A 21570-nucleotide genomic window follows, 5' to 3' on the forward strand; every position below is an offset into this window, starting at 1 on the left:
AATACAATGGTTAATGGAATGTAATTTTTAGATTCCTTAACGTGAGTAAACGATGAACTCGAAACACCTCAGAGTGGTATAGAGTAGCTATCTAAACATGATTGCTGGTATAATCTTCCAGGTCTTCCAAAACTTGGGAGCATATTTAGCTTTTAATAAACCTCTCTGGTGTGCTGGTATTATTTCATGGCATAATACTCAGTATTATCATTTCTAAAACATTTCTTTAGGTATGTTATTAAGTGATTGTATCAGTGAGTGGTGTCACTTTTTAGATATTACATTTGAAGTTATTTTTTAAATGTATTATTCTGAAAATCATCTTGGAACATGGAGTTAATTAGAGCAAAAAGACTTAGAAGGAAGTTTTCAGTGAAAAAGGTAGTGAAACCATAGTCTCTGTTGTCATCATAGCAAAACTTCGTCTGTGAATTTAGTAGTGAAAGAGAATTAAAGCCAGTGAACTAAAATTGTGGGAAAGAAGGAATGTACAGGCAACAAGTATTCTTTTTGTCAAAACTTATGTCAAGTCAGAAGATTTGAACCATGCAAAAATTAAAGTGTATTAGTGTATCAGTCAGGAAGAAAAAGATCTGGTCTTGACTTCTCTTTATATGCTACATTCTTTTTACTAAGAGAAATAGAAGCAAGTGTCAGATCACATGGCAGGAGTTGACATGTGATTTGAATGAAACTCTCTCATGTGAAAAATTCATATTATTTTGGCCATGTTGTTTTTATTTCAGGAAAGTTACTGTAGTGTAAAATGGTAAGGCAGATAATTTTTATAAAGGAAAAGGAAAGATACTTAAGGCTCTGTTTAAAATATTTATGTGTTAACATGTTAAATATTTCAGAAGTGTGGTTTATTTTAGTGGTGGAAAGGATTATAAATACATATAAATTATGAAACTATATAATCTTAAAAATCCATGTGAAACTTTCTACTCTGAAAATTGTTTACTAAACATATACCGAGAGACTTTTTGAGAGCCTTCAGAATATCTCATGCAACAAAAAAGAATATGATGTTGTTTGAAACCTGAACCAAGAGCTAATTCTTTTCATGGGGCAGTTAAATGGTTCTAATTCATTTTTATTACAAAGAAGACACTTTAAACATGGTTTTCTACATAAAAATGTACAGCAGGAAATTTACTTTGGGGCCCTAAACTTAAGCTTCCTTGACTTTATTAAAGTTTATTTGCAACCTAAATCTTTATTTTCTAAGCATTTAAAAATTACCCTATAAACAGAATTTGGGAGAATATTCTGTATCTATTTGAGAATATATGTGTATACTTGATTTAAATTGTTTTTTTCTGATTTATAGTTCATTCATTCTTTAAACCACCTATAATGTGTTTGGCATACGTAGATGATGACTTAATAAATGCTGTTATCTGTAGTACATCAAGTGAAGTAGAGATTATACATCCTGAACCGTCTTTACCAACTCTCAATTATATTCTAGTCCCTCTACCACAGGAAGGAGGTTAGACTTCATATAGAAATGAACAAGATATTAATGGTAAAAAGCACAACTGCCTTTCATACCCATTAGCTGTAATGGTTTTACTGCAAAGATCTAAATATCCTGGATCATTTGAAGTACTGTTGTTTATCTTTTTGTCCCCCAGGTGAATTAATCTGTTCAGCAGTTCATGTTCCTGAATGTCATCTTAAGCTGAAATGACCAGCTTTGGGTTGGAGGGAGTTCTTCATAGATAACCTGGGTTTTTAAAAGTAGGACTAAGAAATCTGCCCATCAGTAAAAAAGCATAAGTAATCCAGTGACATGCAGGAATCCTGAATCTACTAAATATGGGGACTTTATATGCCTAACTTTACTGTTTCTTGAATAGTTGGAATGAAAACCTAAAAGGTCAAAATTCAAACAAGTCTGAGAAAAACCTCATAGTTTGAAAGAGAGAAATAATTTTAGCAGTAAAAGTTTGATTTAAATCTTTAAGAACTATTAATTAGTTTATTAATTAAATTATTAATTTTAATTTATCAATTAAATATTTCTATTTTTAGTCACTTAAAAATGTATAACTTCATGTAAAAGCAACACACTCTTTTTAAAAATAAATATTAGCCTATGTGTCTGTATCCTTAGAAACCAGGGTTCACCAGTAGCATACGTTCTCAGCTGGGACCAGGCTGTGGAACCTGTTGGTAGTAACGCAGAATGCTGGAATTGGGCCAGAAAAAAGCAGGGTTGAGCTGGTTCCTGCTTGTGCCTGGATTCACTTTTCATAAGACAACAAAAACCTGCCAGTCCCTGGCTTTCAAAGATGGTTTAGTCATGCGTGTGCAGCCCATCTGTTGGATGCTTAAGGGATTTCCTTCTCAGCTCAGCCCTCCAGCCACAAACATGGTCATTGGTTTTTTTTTGTTTTTTTTTGTTTGTTTGTTTGTTTTTGCTTCCTCCTCCTTTCTTTAATTCTTTCTCTCCTGCCAGGATTGTGCACGCTCTGTAAACCAGGTGCATCTTATGCCACTCTGGGGAAATCCTTCCATAAACATGGATGTGAGCCAGAAATGTGGTTTTCCTTCTGCTGTCTAGCTTACTTTCAGTATAGTTTCAGTCAGTGACTTAAAAAAAAAATTAATTTCATAATAAAAAGATTTATACTGTTACAGCTTTAATCAAACTTTAGTGCAGACCTCAGAGACCTTCATCTTCTCTGACTGTGAAATGAAGCTCCTTGTGTTACGGGGATGAACCTTAGCAGGGGAGGGGCTTCATTCTCTGTCTCTCTCTTTTTCTGATCATAAGGCTTATTAGCAGCATACACTGTAGCCACAGTGACTGTAGCAAGGGAAAAAGTACAACTGTCCCTCGGTAGAGTATCTCATTCTTCCTGCTTTTCTTCGCTACACACATATTCCAGATGCGACCTCCCATGCTTAAATTCTCCTGTTTTCTAGAATGGCTTCCCTGTTTCTTGAAAATGTTGATGGCAGTTAATACCAGCTTTTGAGGTTGAGGGGCAGTGCAACTTCAAGTTACAAAATTGTATGCACAAACCGTTGTGGTTTGCAGTGTTTTACAACCTATTAACATGACATACTGTTTTGGCAAGCTTGCAGTCTTACAGCAAATTAACATATATATTATATGACACATCTAAACTCCAAAAGGATCAAGAAGAAGAAAGGATTTGTCTTTCTATTCAATTGTTTATGGTTTTAAATACATTCTAATGTCAACTTAAGAGCCAAATATGTAGTTATTCTTATTAACTTTGTTTTCTCTTCATACAGATTTATGAGAAATACCAAGATTTGTATACCGTAGAACCAAATAATGCACGCCAGCTGGTGGAAATTGCAGCCAGGGATATTGAGAAACTTCTGAGCAACAGATCTAAAGCCCTTGTGGTGAGTTTAAGTTGTGTCTACTCAGTTTATTATTTCCCATTACTTATTTATTATCTTTCATGCTCTATTCTGAGGTTTTCCTTAGTGTGTTTTCTTTACCTTAGAAACTGTGTTCATCTAATAGGTTCATAAAAGATGAGATCATGGTTTCATTATCAACCCCAAATAATGAGGTAGCTTATTTCTAATTATTAGTTTATTTTTTTATTAGGGTAATTAATGCAACGGAATAGTATATTTAATTGGTACATATATCTTTTTATACATATGTAAGTTATGGTATGTAATAATCACATTTAAGTTGATCATATGGTATAAAACCCACAAATATTGCCCATATCCTTAAAGCTGCCTTTGTAGTACCTAGTTTGGTCTCATCACCCTGCCTCCTTGCTAGAGGTGGCCAATTATACTGTATGTAGTGATCAACCACTTGCTTTCTTCCATCAACATTAGGTTTGATGGTTTACCTGGATGTTTATACTCAGCTTTACCTCTTTTTATTCCCAGTAAAATATTATTTTATGGGGCTATACCTTCATTCATTCATTCATTCATTCATTCATTCTCTGTTGGTAAATTATTATTTCAGTTGTTTCCAGATGGGTGCTACTGTGAGTAGTGTTGCTGCATTTTCTTGAACAAGCCTCTTGTTACACATGTGCAAGACTACCTATAGGGTCCGTACAGGACAGTAGAATTACTGGACTGTAGGGTATTCACAAAGGCAGCTTTACATAAGTATGACAACTGTTTTGCAAAATCGTTGTATCAATTTAGACCTCTGCTGGCAATATTTGAGTCCCCATTGGTCCATATTCTATCCAATATGTGGCAATGTCAGACTTCTTAATTATAGGCAATCAAATAGGTGCCGGATGGTACCCTCTGCTTATTACTGATGTGGTGGACATTCTTCTTGTTTTACATTCGTTCACCATTCTTGTTTTCTATTCAATGACATAGCTGTTCATATCTTTTGTCCATTCTAATTTTTTAAATTGATTTGTAGCTTATATATTCTTAATGGTAATTCATTTAAATTCTGGGTGATGCAAATATCTTTTTCCAGTTTGTGACTTGTCTTTTCATTATCTATGGTATATTTTGATAAAATAAGTTCTTAATTTTAATGCAGAGTTGGCTTTAAAAATTAATAGCATTTTGGTGTGTATGCTTTGTTTAAGAAATCCTTTCTTACCCTGAGGTTATAAATATTTTTTACATATTTTACTGTAAAAGATTCCATGTGTTTCAGACCTAGCTGCAACTGCAGACTTAAATATCAGGATAGAGTTCTCAGTTGTAATCCAAATTTTTTTTCTAATCTGTATTTCTTGGGGCAGTAGTTTGCCTTCCCCCAATGCCTTCCTCACCATATTCTTCTTCAAAGGGATCTTGAGTATTCTTGAATCTTCACCTTTTATCTAGATTTTAGATTCAGCGTGCTATTATCAAAGATAATCTTTACTGGGATTTTGATTGGTATTGCATTGACTCAGACCAAACTTGGAAGAATTGGTATCATGATGATGTTTTTCTATTTATAAACATGATATTCTCTCCACTTAAAGTTTTTAATGCCATTTAATACAGCCTTGAATTTTCTTCATGAAGTTCTTCTTGATCTTTTGTTAGATATAATGCTGGCTCATAAGATTAGCTCCTCTTATTCTACAGATCTCAGCATCATTATGATTGTTTGTTCCCACATAACTCTGAATTCCTTGTTTACTTATCACTGACGGTTTAGATTTTTAGTTTACTATATTTTATATATATCTTGGCACTCAGAAATTTTTCTTGTGTTTTTGGCACTTACACGTTTTTATGTTTCTTAAAATATTCAGAATCTTGTTCTAATGTAAAAGGAGGGTACTTTGGAATATTTAGTATGTCATATTGCCACAAGTTGAAGTGTTTAATCTTTAAGGAATAGAAAAATGAGTAATCCACGATAAGATAAATGTTCATGACTGGAAGATTCGAAGCATTTTTCTTTTCATTTTTGGGTATGTGTATACCATTTTAAAGCATCATTTATAGATGTAAATATGTTTTCAAAAAAGTATCTAATAAAAATTAGATACTTTCTACCTAACTAATTAACATTTGCTTAATGACAGCTGAAAGTGATTCCATTTATACTGACTTTTATCAGCTTACATTTTTTTCTCCAGATACAGAAAGTAGGTCATCTGGACATGAGAGTCCTTTGGAAAAGGTCATAAAATGAAGTAGGATGCATCTTGCCCTAACTAGGTTAAAATGGGAGCCTAATAAGATTTTCTTTTTGATCATTTGGAATTGATAGTTTAGACACCTGGTGCATTATTTGAGTCCTGTGGGCTCAGTGACTATCTTAAGCACATGATGGCAGAATATAGAAAACGCAATGACAAATTAAATGTAGTTAGTTAGATTTTATGTCAGGGAGAAAGATTCATGTTTGTTTTCGAACTAAATTCTTCAACTTTTTTGATTCCATGAAAATAAAAAAAATCATTTAAAACAAATATTTTGAGGCCAATTAAAAAACAGGTGCCACATTATATTGTAAGTAATGCAAGTGGCATTATTACTTTACTTCAGTCTTGTTATAGGTTTATACTCAGGAAGGCTTCAGGACTAAAGGAGCTTTAATTTATCGACGTGAGGTACCAGTGTAATCCCATAAATACATATATTGGAAAATATCTTGACTATACCAATTTGAGGTAGATGATAAAATTTAATACCAGTTAGACTTTATTAAGTGTTTACCAAGTAGCATTATCTGATTCTGTCTCAGTGTGTTGCTGTGCTCTGGACACCATTTTGAGTCTCATTTTTCAGTGGGGAAACTAGGTCTCTGAGGATTCCTTTAACTTGCCCAAGGAAATGTGTTTAACAAGCAATATGTGACAGTGTTTCTCAAACTTTAATGTGCATGTATGTAGTTCACCCCTGGCTCTTGTTACAATGCAGATTTTTATTCAGTCGATCTGGCTACAGATACTACATTTCTAATAGGTGATGGTTCTGGTACAAAGACTATACTTTGAGTAATAAGAATGTAAGAGGATTTAAATTTAGGTATGTCCAACTTTTAAGTTCTCATTCTTACACAAATACGTCCTTTGGCCTGAAGAAGTATCTAATTATAATTGGGGAAAAAAGTTAGGGCTGAGTAGTGTGCTCTAAACTACTGCTCATTCTGACTCATTAAAAATTAGATGTGTCAGTTGATACAATATTCTGGAAGGCTGTGAATTTGTCAATCCTATATCAATTAACTATTTTTAAAAAATGATTCAATGAAATAAAATACAAAGTATTGCAAAAAGTTTCATTTTTATTTGAAGGTGAAAAACTTAAAACCTCTATTATTCTTTAGCATGAAGGTTATCAACCTAAGGCACCTTTGGAAGTATAGATGTAAAATCTATCAAAGAGAAGTAAACAAAACTTTTTTTTCTCGCATATCTGAGAAATTATACAATAGTTTGTTTGATAATTCACCTTTTTTTCCTTTAACAGAGATGAACTAGAGTTTTGTTTTGGTACTATTATTACTTTTCAATATCTGCAATAATTTTTCGTGCATGCATGTGCACAGACTTTATGTATTTGGACATTAAGTTTTTAATTATGTCTTTTATAGCCTGGTGATTAAAAACGAAAACACAACTTATTCCTTTACACTTAACTTGTGTTTGCTATATGTTTAGCTCTAAACTACTCAAAGCAATATTTTCTTTTTTAATTTCACCACTTATTTTGACTTGCTGTTCACATTCATTTTGTGCCATGGTCTTTGACCTGTGCCATCAAACCAGCCTTAGGAAAAGCTGGAAGAACAATTGTTACCAAAAAAAATTAGTTGCTTTTGCCCTAAAAGCCTCCCTTTGATAGCAAAACAGAATTTTGCCCTCAAATAGTTGTTTATTTGGTTTTCTCTTATTTTTTGTGAGGATATAAAATGTGTTATGAGACTGATGATTTACATACATTAGGTTCTTCCAGACAGCCTATGAAGTAAAAACCTGTTTACTATTGTTTTACAACTGAGGAAATTCTGAGAGGACCAGGGTTCTTGTTGAGATTGTATAGGTAACATGAGGTCATGGTAGAATTCAATTTTAGGACTTCCCTTTCTAAATCCATTATTTTAAAATAGAGGTACTGGGGATTGAACCTACGACCTTGTGCATGCTGAGCATGCGCTGAACTAAACTCCCCCCCCCCCTTTTTTTTTTTTTCTGTTTAAGCCTACACTGGTAATTTCAACCATTTAATTTCAAAGATATATCTGTAAATGACTCTTTTTCTGACACTTGCTAAATCTGTGTCTCAGAAACTGCCTCAGTATGATTATCCTATTAACAGTATTGAATTATACTTAAGAAGTCTCAAATCAGTGTTTGGAAGCAAAAAGGAAACAATCACTTAACATTGTTATTAACATTTATTTTAGCCTGAACTAGGCTGAAAAATCTGCAAGTGTTAATGAACAATTCGTGGGAGAAAGCTTTTCAGCAGAGTAGTCCAGCATCCAGTGGTGCCTCCTCAACAACGGAGGTACATGAAACCAGGGCTCATTATTCACCACACAGCCCAGCCAGGGAGATTTATTGAGTACATGAAGGTCTCTGGATATTTTGCCTGAAGGAAGTAGGATCAGGGTTATCATAAACAGATTTTTCTAGTGGCATTTTTTCAGTTATGGTGTATCATGTCTCCCTCTGGTTGTCCTGGTAACTCTAATTAAAACTGCTCCTGTCTCTTATGAAGCTTTAAATACTGTAATATGCCCCATCTCTTAATCAACCTTGATGTTTGGCTTATGGTTAGTAATGAAAAGAAGAAGATGACAGATGTTTGCAAATAACTATTAAAGTAGGGTTTTTTTTTCCCCTGACACTAGAGAGTTTAATCGAATTGTTTTCTTACATTTCTTCAGCTCTCATTTCTGGTAGTTCTATACATTTTATTTGTTTGTTAGCAGTGCCTATAGAAATTGCTAAAAATGTGGATTCCTGGCCTTCATCTCTAGAGAGTTTTAATTCAGAAACATAGAAAGATATCTCTGAAAATTAGGTCCAAAGAAATTATGAAGAGATCCAGGGAAATAACGTGAAATTCTGCAGAGACTTGAAGAATTTAAACTGTCTTGTGTTTGTGTATTAGCCGTGGTTTACTTTTTGTGGGGACAGATTCAGTAGAATGTATTGGAACTGAGTGAAGACTTCAGTGTTAAAGAGACATTGGCGACAAATGTGTCTACATTTTTATGAAATTTGATAGGGCAGTGAAAGAAGTACGGAATGCTGCTAAAGACTTAGTTTTTCTTTTTTGTTGATTTTTTGCGAATGGAGGACATATATGCATGTTTTAGACAGAAAGGAAGGAATCTGAAGTTTGCAAATGAGAAAAATATGAATGTTGAAGTTTGATTCTAGAAGACACAGATACAGAGAAGATCATAGTCATACAATTTATCTTTGAAATAGATGGTGTGTCCTTCACACTGGTTGACCGCTTTTCTCTTAGTAAAGTAGAAGTCTATATTTATGTAAAGAATGAACGGGCCATGAGAGTCTAGAGGACTATGGTGAAGCTTGGGGGAGCAAAGTAAGAAAAAGTGAAGAGTCTGTTGTGGGTAATTGAAATGATTGATGGGTAAAATCAGGAGCCTTCTTAACATTGAGAAAAAACAAGATAAAAAACACCTTCCTATTCTACAAATGAGGTTAAAAGAGCTGTCTGCATATTGTGTGTGTGTGTGTGTGTTGGCCAGTAGTCCACAATCTATCTTGAGGGTATAAACTTATCCATGTTGAAGAGAACAAGAAAAATTTACTTTGGGAAAATTGTGGAATTTTATGCTATTTCTCTTTTCCCAGGAGAAAAGTGTGCTTACCCTTTTCTTGACTCTTAGTGTAAATGTCTTCAAGAGGCTTATTCTGATTGCTGATATAGTTCCTTTGAGTCTGAGTGATAAAGGGACTAGGTAATCTACCCTTTGTTTTGCAAAGTTGAGATTACTTTTATTGATTTGGGTTGGATATATTACATGCTTGTGGATGCTGGAAGTGAAGTGCTGAGGCTTGAGATGCCTAGTGGCAGAGCAATGAAAGGTGGCTTTACTGGGCGTGAGCTTAAGTACCAATTAGAGCAGAGATCAGCCTTATGGGATGGAGCTGGTCTGGGACTGGATCCAATGGGGCTTCCTGCCAGAGCAAAGCCAGTTCAGCAGGAAGAGGGGAGCTGTCAGTTGGGAACTGAGGGGTAGTGGTGTAAGTGACAGTTAGAAGTTTGACATTGCAGCTGGGTGTCTTGGATGTCTCCAAACAAGGCAGGAAATCGCCTCAGGGAGGGAGCAAGTCAGTGCTGAACGTCCACCAATCCCAGAGAGTACCAACACGGGATTACCACTGGGAAAGGGCCTTCCAGTGCCAGTTTACTCAGTGCTACTGCTGAAATCACATGTGCACTCGTAAGTGGAGTCAAGGTGGGATCAGGAGGAAAAGCTCAGAGAGTGGAAATAGAGATGTGTCACACTCAAACTCCCGAAGATTCTCAGGCTAGGGCAACACCGTGCTGGTAATGGCATTATAAATGACTTTCAGATTAAGCTTAGACTTTTTGCTTATAACGCAGATTCAGTGTTTTATTTGATTAACTGAGACTGTTCCAAGGTAAATAAAATTTATATACAAACATAAAAATTGTAAATATAAAGAGGAATGGAAAGGTTTTGGAACCTGTAAGGCTTGAAGTTGTGTTCAAATGAGATTAATACACATGCCAACTAAACTAGTTTACACAGATTGCACATTTATTTTCTCACACCAGAAACCTGGAGGTTGGTAGTTCCAGAGATATCCAGAAGTCCTGTTCTGGTACTTCTGTGTTTATCTCACTGGGTAATCCTTGGCTGCAAGGGGAAATGAGAGATGTTAGTTTTCAACTGGGTCATTGTCTCTCTGTGCTGAATTGTGGTACTCTTAATTAAAATATGTCTCCAGCCAGCCGGTGTCTGTGTCAAGACCTTTTCAAGGTTTAATGTGAGTTTTAGGGTAGAAAGTATAGAGAAATGTGATTTTGAAGAAGCAGAGGAGAGAAAGGAAAACATTGCTTTCTTTGACTTTTTATATAGGGTCCCATTCTTTCAGTATGATTGTGTGCGTGATGAAATCAGCTTTCTCTAACAAGGTGTGGCACAGTGTGAAAGGTAGTGGAATGAAAGGACTATCGAATCCATCTTGGATTAAGAACTGTCAGAGTAAATTTTGTAAACATCAGGGATACTTAAGAATTAGTTAATCATAGTTGAAATATTTGAAATAAAGAAACTGTGATAGATAGGGTCTGAGAATGGTCAGGAATTATGAATTCAAGAGTGTCAACCTTTTTATGTGTATAAAGTATACATTTGTAGGGAGCAATGGAGAACAGGAAATTGTGGTAAATGATAGAAATGAAAGAAATTAAGAGTTCTGGGTGATAACAAAGTTGAGGTATAAGTGAATGAGTGGATTACAAAAATGAAGAGGAGTGAAAGTCTTTGGAATTTTAGTCATAAGGAACAGTCAAGTAGTTAGCATTTATTCAGTGTCTTTTATGGTCCAAGCACTTTGCTAGGTTCTCTATATTTCTAACACAATTTGTATTCTGCAAAATAGGTTAAAATGGTCTCGTACCTGAAAAAATGAAAGCTCAAGGAATTTAAAAATGTGTCCAATTTTACCCAACAAAGAATTCACACCTTTTTAGGTATGTAGGGGTGTGGAGTGGTACTGATGTTATGTATTATTCCCAGTTAACAAAATAAATATCGTAATAAATGATATCATGGTTTTCACTCAGAACATAGGAGCTTTCTGAAGGAGATTATTGTAAATGGGAGATGCCTGTATTTCTTGCTGCCATTTACCACTGTGTTAAGTGGAAATCTCCAGGTACACCACCATGTTTCCTCTTTCAAGTGACACACTTTAGCCACATCCTTATGGGTTTTAAGTCTAATGTAATTACAGTGGTAGAAATGGAGGGCCGAACAGAAAGGGTGGTGAAACACTCAGTGCTGTGTCTAGGACCTCTTGGGTTATCCTAAGAAGGAAACAGGTCCGTATCTCTGTAACTATGCTGCTCCTCACTACCACACTCAGCGCTTTAGTTTTTGTAACATTCTGTTCTGATTAATATATTATTTAAAGGTTAGCAGTGAAGTGTTTTTAAACAACACTTTCTGTTGTAAATCGCTCTGTGCTACAGAGTCCTTTCTCCCTCCCCCATCCTATGAAGTGGTGTTTGCACTCAATGACTATCTGAACAAAGACACTTCTGGAAAAAATGTAGCTGCCAAATAATAACGTTTAGATAGAGAGTACAGTTAATGGTGTAGTGCATTTCTTTTCCTAATGGAAGGTGTTCAGACAAGGAAAGGTTTTGGGCAACATTGATAGTCTCTTTCTATTAAAGGAAGTCTCTTTTAGAAATTTGATTCTTACAGACTTTAGTTGGCTTAATCCTTTAAGATGAGAAAGTAATGTTTAAAGTAACCACCACAGCTTTACTGTGGTGAGTTTGACAGAGATAACGTATGCTCTGATAACACCGTATTTGCAAGAATTAGGGGAAGGGGGTGGTGTTGGGTTGTTGATCACATTGACGAGGATGAGAATTAAGCAGATGAAGTGACTTGGAAAGCTCACACAGGCAGTTATGACTTCATAATAAAAGAAGATATAAATGACTCCTTACAGAGTCATGAGTTTCAAGATGACAGCAAAGCATTAAACCAATTGTGGGATCCTTCTGGGTGAGGGGCCCTATCCGACGACACATGCCCCACACACATGGGGCTGGCCAGCCCTCACACCCAGGTGCTTGGTAGGAGTGGATCTGGACTTGGGATTTGTAACCACATGTGCAGTGCTGTTTCTACAGTGATAGTCATTGAACTTTACCTGGTGACCTGGGAGTCTATGAAACCTATGATGATTGTTAAAAGAGTCTCAAAGTGAGGCAAAATAAAAAAAAAAGCTCCATATATCATTCCACTTCTGTTTTATAAAACTGTAACCTTGACCCAGCAGAACAATAGACATGCTCTGATCTGAATATGCTAGTGAATGATGTTTTACATAAAGGGAAATATAGAGAAACAATGCTAACCCAAGGCCACCATCTTTGATTCACATAATGGAATATTCAAATAAAACTTCATAATATGATGTAAAGTTGGAGACAGTCTGATCAAGTAGTGTTTGCTGAAGGTAAACACTGTTTTAGCTGTTTACAGAGTTCAGCTTCAAATGGTGTTCTGATTCCTAAATATTCTTAACTTTATTTTTTTAATCTTTTGATTTTTCTTTTTAGAGCCTATAGAATTGAGAACTGCATTTGCAAAGATGAGCTGTCTGTGCTTTGCTTATAGTTCCCTGACACAGTTTACCATGAGAATGATGGAATGTCCTGTTAATTAAAATATCATAGAATCATGAATCTGAAGGAATTCTGTGAATTCATTTTCCTGACCTTCTACACTCGGGCAGGTGTAAAGCCCTGGTTAGGGAGCTAGGTGTTCTTTTCTACATGAGTTGAGTGATGATAGTGTCACAATTGTAATATCCCATTGTTGCTTAGGTTGGTATTCAAGAAAGTATTTCTAACATCCATGTGCTTGTCTAATTTAAGCTTACTTCCTTTTCTGTTCCCTATATACATTATAATGTGATTGGCATTCTCCTTATAAGAATATCTCGGTGTGTGTGTGTGCGGGGGTGTACTGGGGGTGGTAGAAGACGTCGTCAAATCATCATAGCTCAGTGTTCTTGGCAGATACATAATGATGATTCTCAGTTGCTGAGCAATCAGTATTGCCAGACGTTGTGTTAAATGCTTTACACACATTCTCAGATTCAGTCTTCAGAACAACTGTATGAGGTTCGTATGTTGTAGGATGTGTCTGAAGATCAGGGGTGTTACATAACAAAGTTGAGCCATTTCAGGTAGAAGAGGTTTTGAACCCAGATCTCCCTGACTCTTCTAAAGCCTGTGCTTTTTGACAGTATGCTGTAGCTCTGTAACCTAATGAACCCAAATCTCTTTAACTTTCCTATATAAACATAGTTTTTATTCCTTTTTCTTGTCTGTGTTCTAGAAATTATCAAATACTTATTCTCCAACTTTCTTACAACATAGAGGCCAGAATCAAAGGTGGTCCTTTTATAAAGAAGTACACTGATAAAGCACAGTACAGCTGCACGTCAGTCATTTTTATTTGCATGTGATCCAGGTGCAGTGAGAACTGGTTTATTCTTTATGGGTTGTATGTTAGATGATGCAAATGTATGTATGTTAGAGGATTCTGATATATTTTATTCTTACGTTGCTAAATACACAAATGTATCCTTGTTGTAAGTAATTTAAACAATATAATAGACAGTATAAATTGAAAACAAAAAATGCCTTAAGAGTTCACCATCCAGAGAAAAACTACCTTTTACAGTCTGGTGACTACTTTTAGGACCATTGTGTGTGTGTGTGTGTGTGTGTGTGTGTTACTTATCAACATTTCATGGAAATTTTTATGTCGCTGGATATTAATAGTAATTCTTTCTAAAGGCTTTGTATATATGAATATATTATTTATTTAACCAGTCTCCTATTGATAGACACTTGATTTGTTTCTATATTTTTTATACAGACAATATTGTTTATAGCGCACCTTTATATATGGGAAAACTTTTGATGACTTTATTAGAATTAAATCATATAAATGGAATGATTAAGTCAAAAAGCATATGGGGCATTATTTATTTTTTCATATAAGGAAATAGAAATCTTTAATCTTTCTACTAATTTCCTCTCTCTCTTTTCTGTATTTGTTTTTAAATAGCAGGGCTTCTGACAGACTTAGGTAGAAGTGACCAGTTTGCATTTGGCTCAGTGTAAAAAGTTAAATATGGTTCTGTACACAGGACTTAATTTTAAATGATAGATGTATTTTTAATTATAATAATAATGTCAAAAACTCATACTGTTCTCTACAAATTGGTGCCTTTGTTGTTGGCAACATAATCAGTTCCGAATTAACAGGCTGGCTGGGGCAAACATCTGTCTTCCAGATTTAAAAAAAAAATTCGGCCTCAGAGTTGCAGTTCCTGATCACACACACCAGCTCATATGCTCTGTCTTGAGTGTATCATCTCAGCCACAGGCGGCATGCGGGCACGCTGCACTGTGGGGGAGTGAGACCTTGTATTCTGGGGCACCTGCCACCATCCAGGCCCAGTTATGAGCAAAAACCAACTTACATCTTGACAGCCAAGGCAGTGGTTACAAGAGACTGTCTACCCTTTCTCTGGTTAATTTATTCATTTAGTCCCAGGACTCATTACTCCCCAATTACAGCTACTCCTAGAAATGTTGGTCTATTGTTGCCCGACAGTCCAATCACCTCTGATTATTTACACTGTCTTTTGTCAGAAATTCTGGGTCAGCCAACTTAAAAGTTCAGTAATAAATAATAATGACTCCTTTTCTCCAAGAGGGTTTACAGAGAATTTACTGCCCTATATATCACTGCCTGTGCTATTTTTTTCCCCAGCATAACAACATAATATGACCTCTTAAAAAGGAAAATAATTAAGTAAATCATCCAGCATAATATTTATGTACTTGGAGTATTTCTTTAAAATGTGAATTTCAGTAATTTTTGCTTCCCATTACTTCACAGTAATGAGTTTGACTCTTGCAGAGTGTTGATTTTCATTAAATGACTTTGTATACATCAATTTTCCCCTCTTAAATCAGCATTTTTAAACTTGAGAGATTAAAATAGATGAGTTGAGTATATAATTTGATGCCTTTATTTCTAACTGTGTTTTGACTCTAATTAAATCCTTTGAACAGAAATTGATTCTTATATTTTCTCAGTAGAGAGTGATGACATCTTTAGTTTAAATATTAATTTTTTTTAATAACTAATCTCTTACATTGTACCTTATATAGAAGGATAATAGTACTAACAGTTTATTAAGCACTTAAGATATCCTAGGCACTGTGCTAAGGACTTTATTTGCATTTACTTCCTTAATCCTTATGGCATACTTTTACCTGGTATGTTATTATTACTATTTTACAGAGCTATTTTGCCCGAGGATTTGAACCCAGATCGATTTGATTCCCAGGTTTTATCATAGCATTTCTCCTCTCTCGGCCTTGCATTTACTATGTGCCAGTCTCTCTGCTGAGTATTTTACGTGTATTATTCTGTTTAATAACTTCTTTTCTCTTCTTTTCCCCTGCTCCTTCTCCTCTTTCTCTTTCACTTTTTCCTCCTCTTCCTCCTCCTTTCCACCTTCTTCTCATTATTAACCTATAATGTGATTAGGTGAGGAAGTAGAGAATTAAAAAGTTTTAAATGTATTATCCAAGGTCATGTAATTCTAGGTTGCTATTTTTGTTTCACAATAAGATTATTTATTATCATGTTTTATTTTATATAAGATGTGCTGTGCCAAGAAGTGGTAATGATAGCTTGTTTTAATTTTAATTTCAGTTTATGCAAAAGGAGAGAGGGACTGAAAGAGTATAAGGAAGGAATGGAGGGAACAGAGAGAGGACCTAGTCCTCCCATTCTCTAGCCTGACTGTGATTTGTCAGGCATTAAGTATTTACACAAAAATGCTTGCTTGTCTGCTTATGGAGACAGAGATCATAAACCTCAAAGTGTTAATTAAGCTCAATGTAATTACTTGGGCTTGTATCTGAAAACCAACTTATTTTAGAGTATCTATCTACAAGCCACGCACTGTGTGAGGGCTTTTATACCAGTAAGTGAGTGTATTCAGGGAGTGTTTTAGGGAAACTGTGGTCTACACAGTATAGCATATACAGTCGTGGTCTGTAGATGAAAATTAATTAGATGGGTTCTTATTTCTAAACTTGAGCTTAAATACCATGCAGACATTCACTCGTACTGGAACCAGTGAAAACAACAACTTTTTTTTAATACTGTGCTTCTCAATTCGACTAGCTCCTAAGCATTGGTTAAAGGCAAAGATGCAGAGCTAAGTGGATTATTTGCATTTCTAAACCAAAGATGTTCTGAAATTAACCAACTTTCAATTACAAAAAGCGAGAAACTGGATGTGAGGGGCAATCTGGCTGCGACATCTGTCACCCCAGTGATTGCCAAGGTTGTTTTGGCTGATCTGGTGGGCTGGGTAGTGTCCTCTCCTCCGTCATGGCTCCACGTCTCTCTCTCCTGAAGATGCACACTGGGTGGAAGAGGATGACCTTCCCTGAACGAGGCCGACCTTTCATTGGTCAAGGTTTCAAGAGTAGCTGCACTCTCCTGCTAGGACCTCCAAACATGCTCTCAAAGTCTGTTTGTAGGAGAACAGGGTAGTCAAGCTGCCAAGACTCCAGATACATCCAAATGGGATCCTGCATGTGGCAGTCAGCCTTTCTTAAAATAAAGTTGTGAGAAATGCAGGACAGATGATAAGTTAAAGGACAGAACCACTAACTCCATTAGAGAGGAAGAGAGGCATCGTGGGAATAGGAAAGGTAAAACATGGAGACCAGCTGTGTTTATCTAGTGAAATACAAAGAGCTTGTCAAAGCTCCTAGAATTTCCGTTCTTCCCCAAATTTATAGACATTTCATGCGGTCACTGTCATTTCTTTGCCCTCAGATAATTGTTTACTGGAGCTTTATAATTTGAAAGTGATGTTATCTTTTAGGAATTTGGAGGAGGATGGCTCTTTCGTTAATTTCAGTGATGCCAAATGTTGCCAGTCATCTGACCAGAAAATCCAGGGCTGCTTACTGACTGTTGCTGCAATTCCGTGATCAAATTTCTCTTTACTAAATGGTAGTGTCTGGTCCTTAGCTGACATTTCACACCAGTTGCCCCATCGCTGTTGGATGCTAAATCAGCATATTAAGGAGCAGCAAGTGACACCTAATGCCTATCTTGAGAAAAGTGACCGAGTTTGAGTTACTGCAAAGGTCCTCAGCCCCTCTCTGTGGAGGGGTTCAGACAGGCTCGCTGATTTGAAATAGCATTTCTCAGCTGCATAGACGACACCGTGAATAAATACTGGAAGGAGGACAGTTTAAAGACTTAAAGGCAGTTCCTGTCAAGGCAGGGCATACTTTTCCTCTCAGCCGCACATGCACAGGGGAATTATCCCTGTGATCTGCCAGTGTTTTATTGCCACATAAGTAGGCGTCCATTACAGAGGGAGCTGGCAGTGTACATTTTTGTTGTGTTTGTGTGACAATAGTAATTTCCCACTTCTCCATTTAGTGACAGTATTTCAGAAGGAAAATAATGTATTCATTTTAAGAAACAGTGAGCTCCAAAAGACTCTTGGGAGGTTAGATAAAGGCAGAATCGTATGTGTGGTAAGGCTAATGTTTAAAAATTAGATAGCAATTAGCTGACATTGACCAGTGAAAGACCGAGGTCTACCCAGTGTGCCCTGATGACATCGGTGTATGTAACATTGATATATCCTCTTGCGAGTCCCTTTGTGATGTTACCTTTTCAGGTGTTACCGGATTAGATACTTTGATTTTATATATTAGATCCTGATTCAGTTGCTTTAGTTTTTTTTTTTTTTTTCCTGGTTGTAAGAAATCATTCTGTTATATTTAGTTCTCATCAAAGAGGTTCTCATTAAGTTACCCAACATAACTTATGGGCATGTTAGGAACAACCTTTTAAGAAACTGGATTTTTCTCTTTATGAGAAGTTGAAGGTGGGGGAAAAAAAGAATTGGAGTTAGAACCAGCAAGGCTGAGGACTTTTGATGTTAATTTTTTTCAGCATTAATCAGAGAAGAAATAGTCTAATTAATGTTTTTAAAGGCAATTAGTATTGAAAGGAAATAATTGAGTTGTCAAGGACATATACTCAAATACAAACGAGCAGTGCTCACTGAGGGACACAAGTTGAGGAACAGTTCTGCCCTATAGATGATGAGAACAGTGTGTTAAATATGCTTAAAATCGTTAACCTAAATGGTCAAATTAAGTTGTTTGTTATTGTATAAAATAATTAAAATTACCTTATTCATTATCCATTTCCTTCAGTAACTCTTAGTGGTTCTTTTTAAGACTTATTAAATGGATTTTAAAACACAGCAATATTATTATTCATCAAGTAAAATGTATATTTAAACTTTGAGGCTGATAGATCAGATATCCACAATGAAAACCTCTCCTTTAATTCATCTGCTTCATTTTTTATTCATGGAAACTCATAATTTTACTTTATTCTTCCCCCTTGCATTCATTTAATTTTTGTTGTTGTTGTTGTTGTTCACGAGTTCATCTATTTCCTTTATGTTTTCTGATTCACTAAAGTATGTTCTGATCATCCTACTTGGTCTTCTCTCTGGACTTAAATTTTTTCTATCCCTCCAGGGGCTGTAATCTGCTTATTGAAATGCACTTAATGCATGAATCTCACAGGGGTTGAAAGGCAAAGGATTCTTTGGGCCCATGTTGTACCTGAGCTGTTTGCCAGTTCTCTGTGCTAGTCTCTCTGTACATTTTGAGCCTCAACAGCAAAGAAAACTCATCCTACTTACTTAGTTCCTTCTTGAAATTTTTTAAAAGATTGAAACTATTTTAAAATTATTTTTTAAATTGAACCAAACATATAGAAAATTTGCTAGATCAGTAGAAAGTGCGGTCATATCATATTCACTGATATTTCCCCAAAGTGCTCCATGATTCTCCTTTCCCACTTCCCCAAAACACACAGAGAACAGTTTGCTGAAATCATCCTTTTTGACTTTTTTGTGGTTAGTCAAAGACCCTTACCCAGGACTGTCTCCACCTTGCGGTTGCGGGTAGGCAACATAGATACTAGATGCTAACTCTTCCTGGATCTTCCTCCTTTCAGTCTCCATCCTTGGTTTCTATGTAAGTTCTAGTGAATGTTCTGTGCCATTGGAGAAGGAAGTCTTGTAGATAGTTTTCCTCTTGGATCTTGTTACAGGCTGAATTATGTCCCTCACCAAATTCATATGCTGGAGACGTAAGCCCCGCTTCCTCAGAATGTGGCTATACTTGGAGATAGGGTCTTTAAAAAGGTAGTAATTAAGTTAAAATTAGGTCATTAGGGTGGGCCCTCATCCGGTATGAGTGGTACCCTTATAAGGAAAGGGGATCAGGGCTCAGAGAGGTACAGAGGGAAGACCATGTGAAGACACAGAGGAAAGATGGCCATCTATAAGGCAAGGAGAGAGGCTTCAGAAGAAACCAACCCTCCAGACAGTAAGAACCTGAGCTTCTAGCATCCAGAATTGTGAGGAGATAAATTTCTATTATTTAAGCCACCCCCCCGTCTGTGGTACTTCGTGTTGGTAGCCCTAGCAAATGAATGCAAATCTTAATGGATCCTGGGCTCCAGAATTTCTAGTAGTTGATTGAGTCAGCAGAGGCAGATAGGTTGATTCATTAATTCAGAAGAAGCCTGGAGATGGGAGCAGAGGGAAGGTTATTATGCTCCCAGAATCTCCCCCACCAAGTAAAAATCTATTCATTAAATGGCGAAATGGTACATGTTTATTATTTTAAATTATTTTTAATTCCAAATGTGAAAAATACTAAGAAAGTAAACATTTGGACTTTTTTTTTAAGCAAACCTTAAATCTGTCTTATTTTTCAACTGTAAATATATCTATTTTAGTATATATTATCTAGTTGTAAGTTATACAAAATTCTTAGCATGTCGTTAATCAATAAGAAAGCATTGCTTTGAAAATTACCTTTAGGTAAATATGGGGAAAATTCAAATTTGACAGTTTTTGTTACTTTCAATATCTGTGACAACATTTCCTGTAGGAAGATTAAAATGTTTATTCAGATTTGTTTGTGGACTTACTTTAGCTGTCTTTCCTTCCTTATTGATTATCCAGCCTGACTATATTATATAAGAAGGTAGTATGCTTAAAATCTAGAGCAGGAGAAACAAAGCTATTTGTCCTTTTCTTCTACAGCAGAAGATGAAGTGGAAGGATGAAACAGTGGGTGATGAAGCCATTGTTAACATTAGTCATATTTGCTGTGAATCATCACATTATCCCGGTATAACGATGGCTAAGATTATCTCATGCCTTTCTGTACCATATTAAAATATCATTATTACTGCTGTTAGGGTGATTGGACATTTTTTGAGTCGGGAGAGAATGCTCGCTGTTTAAAGTCACAAATTAAAATAAGTGAATATTTATTCCTTATCTAAATATGAGCCATGTAAATTAAGTAAGGCTCTAATACCTTTTAAAGGAAGAGGTGACATGCAGAGGTTTGAGCAGAGTATTTCTCTCAAGAGCTGTAAGATCGCCAATATTGTATCTTCTTGCAATTTTTCCGACACGTTGGTATTCATTACATTTTTTTGGTATGCTGACTACAGGAATAACTACGAATGCAGTTTTTGCCAGAAGTCTCATTATCCTGGTGTTGGGAAGAATTGGATGAAAACACTGTTCTTTGGCTTTCTCCCCTTGTTTAATGACCAGCATATATAGCTGACTGGAAGAAGAAATACTTTTAGCATTTTGAACACAAGTACAGTTCCTTTAGTGTCTGTGAAAAATTAATGAAGACAAATAGGACTTTTTTTCCTTCAATTTTTAAGTAAGCTAAGATGGCAGATATAACAAATAGAAAGTAAAATAAAAGGAGGCAAACCAAAGTGTTTACTTGTCTGCCTTGGCAACCTTTGATACTTTGAGATTCAGATATAAAAGAAACCAAACTTGTTTAAGGTAGAAAATGTAGTGGCTTAAACATTATTTATTCATCTGATTCTTTAGAAAGCATGTGTGTTTTATAGATGCATTGGATATAAATAAGAATAGTGAAGAATAATGTATACTACTTTGCCTTAAAAATATATTTAAATAATTGATAGAAATTATAGTTTTATTTATTGTTTAGTATATATTATTTTAAAGTAATACTTTTGCCTTATAGAATTACATGTTTGGTATAAGGAATATGAGAATGGGAAATACATTCAACCCTGTTATTCAAAGACAACAATGATTTGTATTTTTGGCGTATATTATTTGATTATTTCTGTACACATATTTATTTACTTTAAAAGTTAAAAGTAAAATGCGAATATGTACTTTAAAAATATTTACTTAAAATGTT

General features: G+C 35.5%; 1 protein-coding gene across 11 annotated transcripts in view; it reads left to right on the forward strand.

The window, feature by feature from the left end:
* CACNA2D1 (calcium voltage-gated channel auxiliary subunit alpha2delta 1) overlaps window positions 1-21570 on the forward strand; it is a 425155-nt gene that overhangs the window by 94339 nt on the left and 309246 nt on the right. For all 11 annotated transcript variants that reach the window (XR_012508251.1, XM_074367566.1, XM_045510452.2 and 8 more), the window contains exon 3: window positions 3274-3390. Coding sequence is in view for 10 of the 11 variants with exons in the window: in XM_074367566.1 (XP_074223667.1) it covers window positions 3274-3390 (117 nt within the window). In the remaining variant the exon portion in view is untranslated. The remainder of the gene's footprint in view (window positions 1-3273; window positions 3391-21570) is intronic.

Source organism: Camelus bactrianus, chromosome 7 (genome assembly GCF_048773025.1).
Source record: "Camelus bactrianus isolate YW-2024 breed Bactrian camel chromosome 7, ASM4877302v1, whole genome shotgun sequence".
Taxonomy (NCBI): Eukaryota; Metazoa; Chordata; class Mammalia; order Artiodactyla; family Camelidae; genus Camelus; species Camelus bactrianus.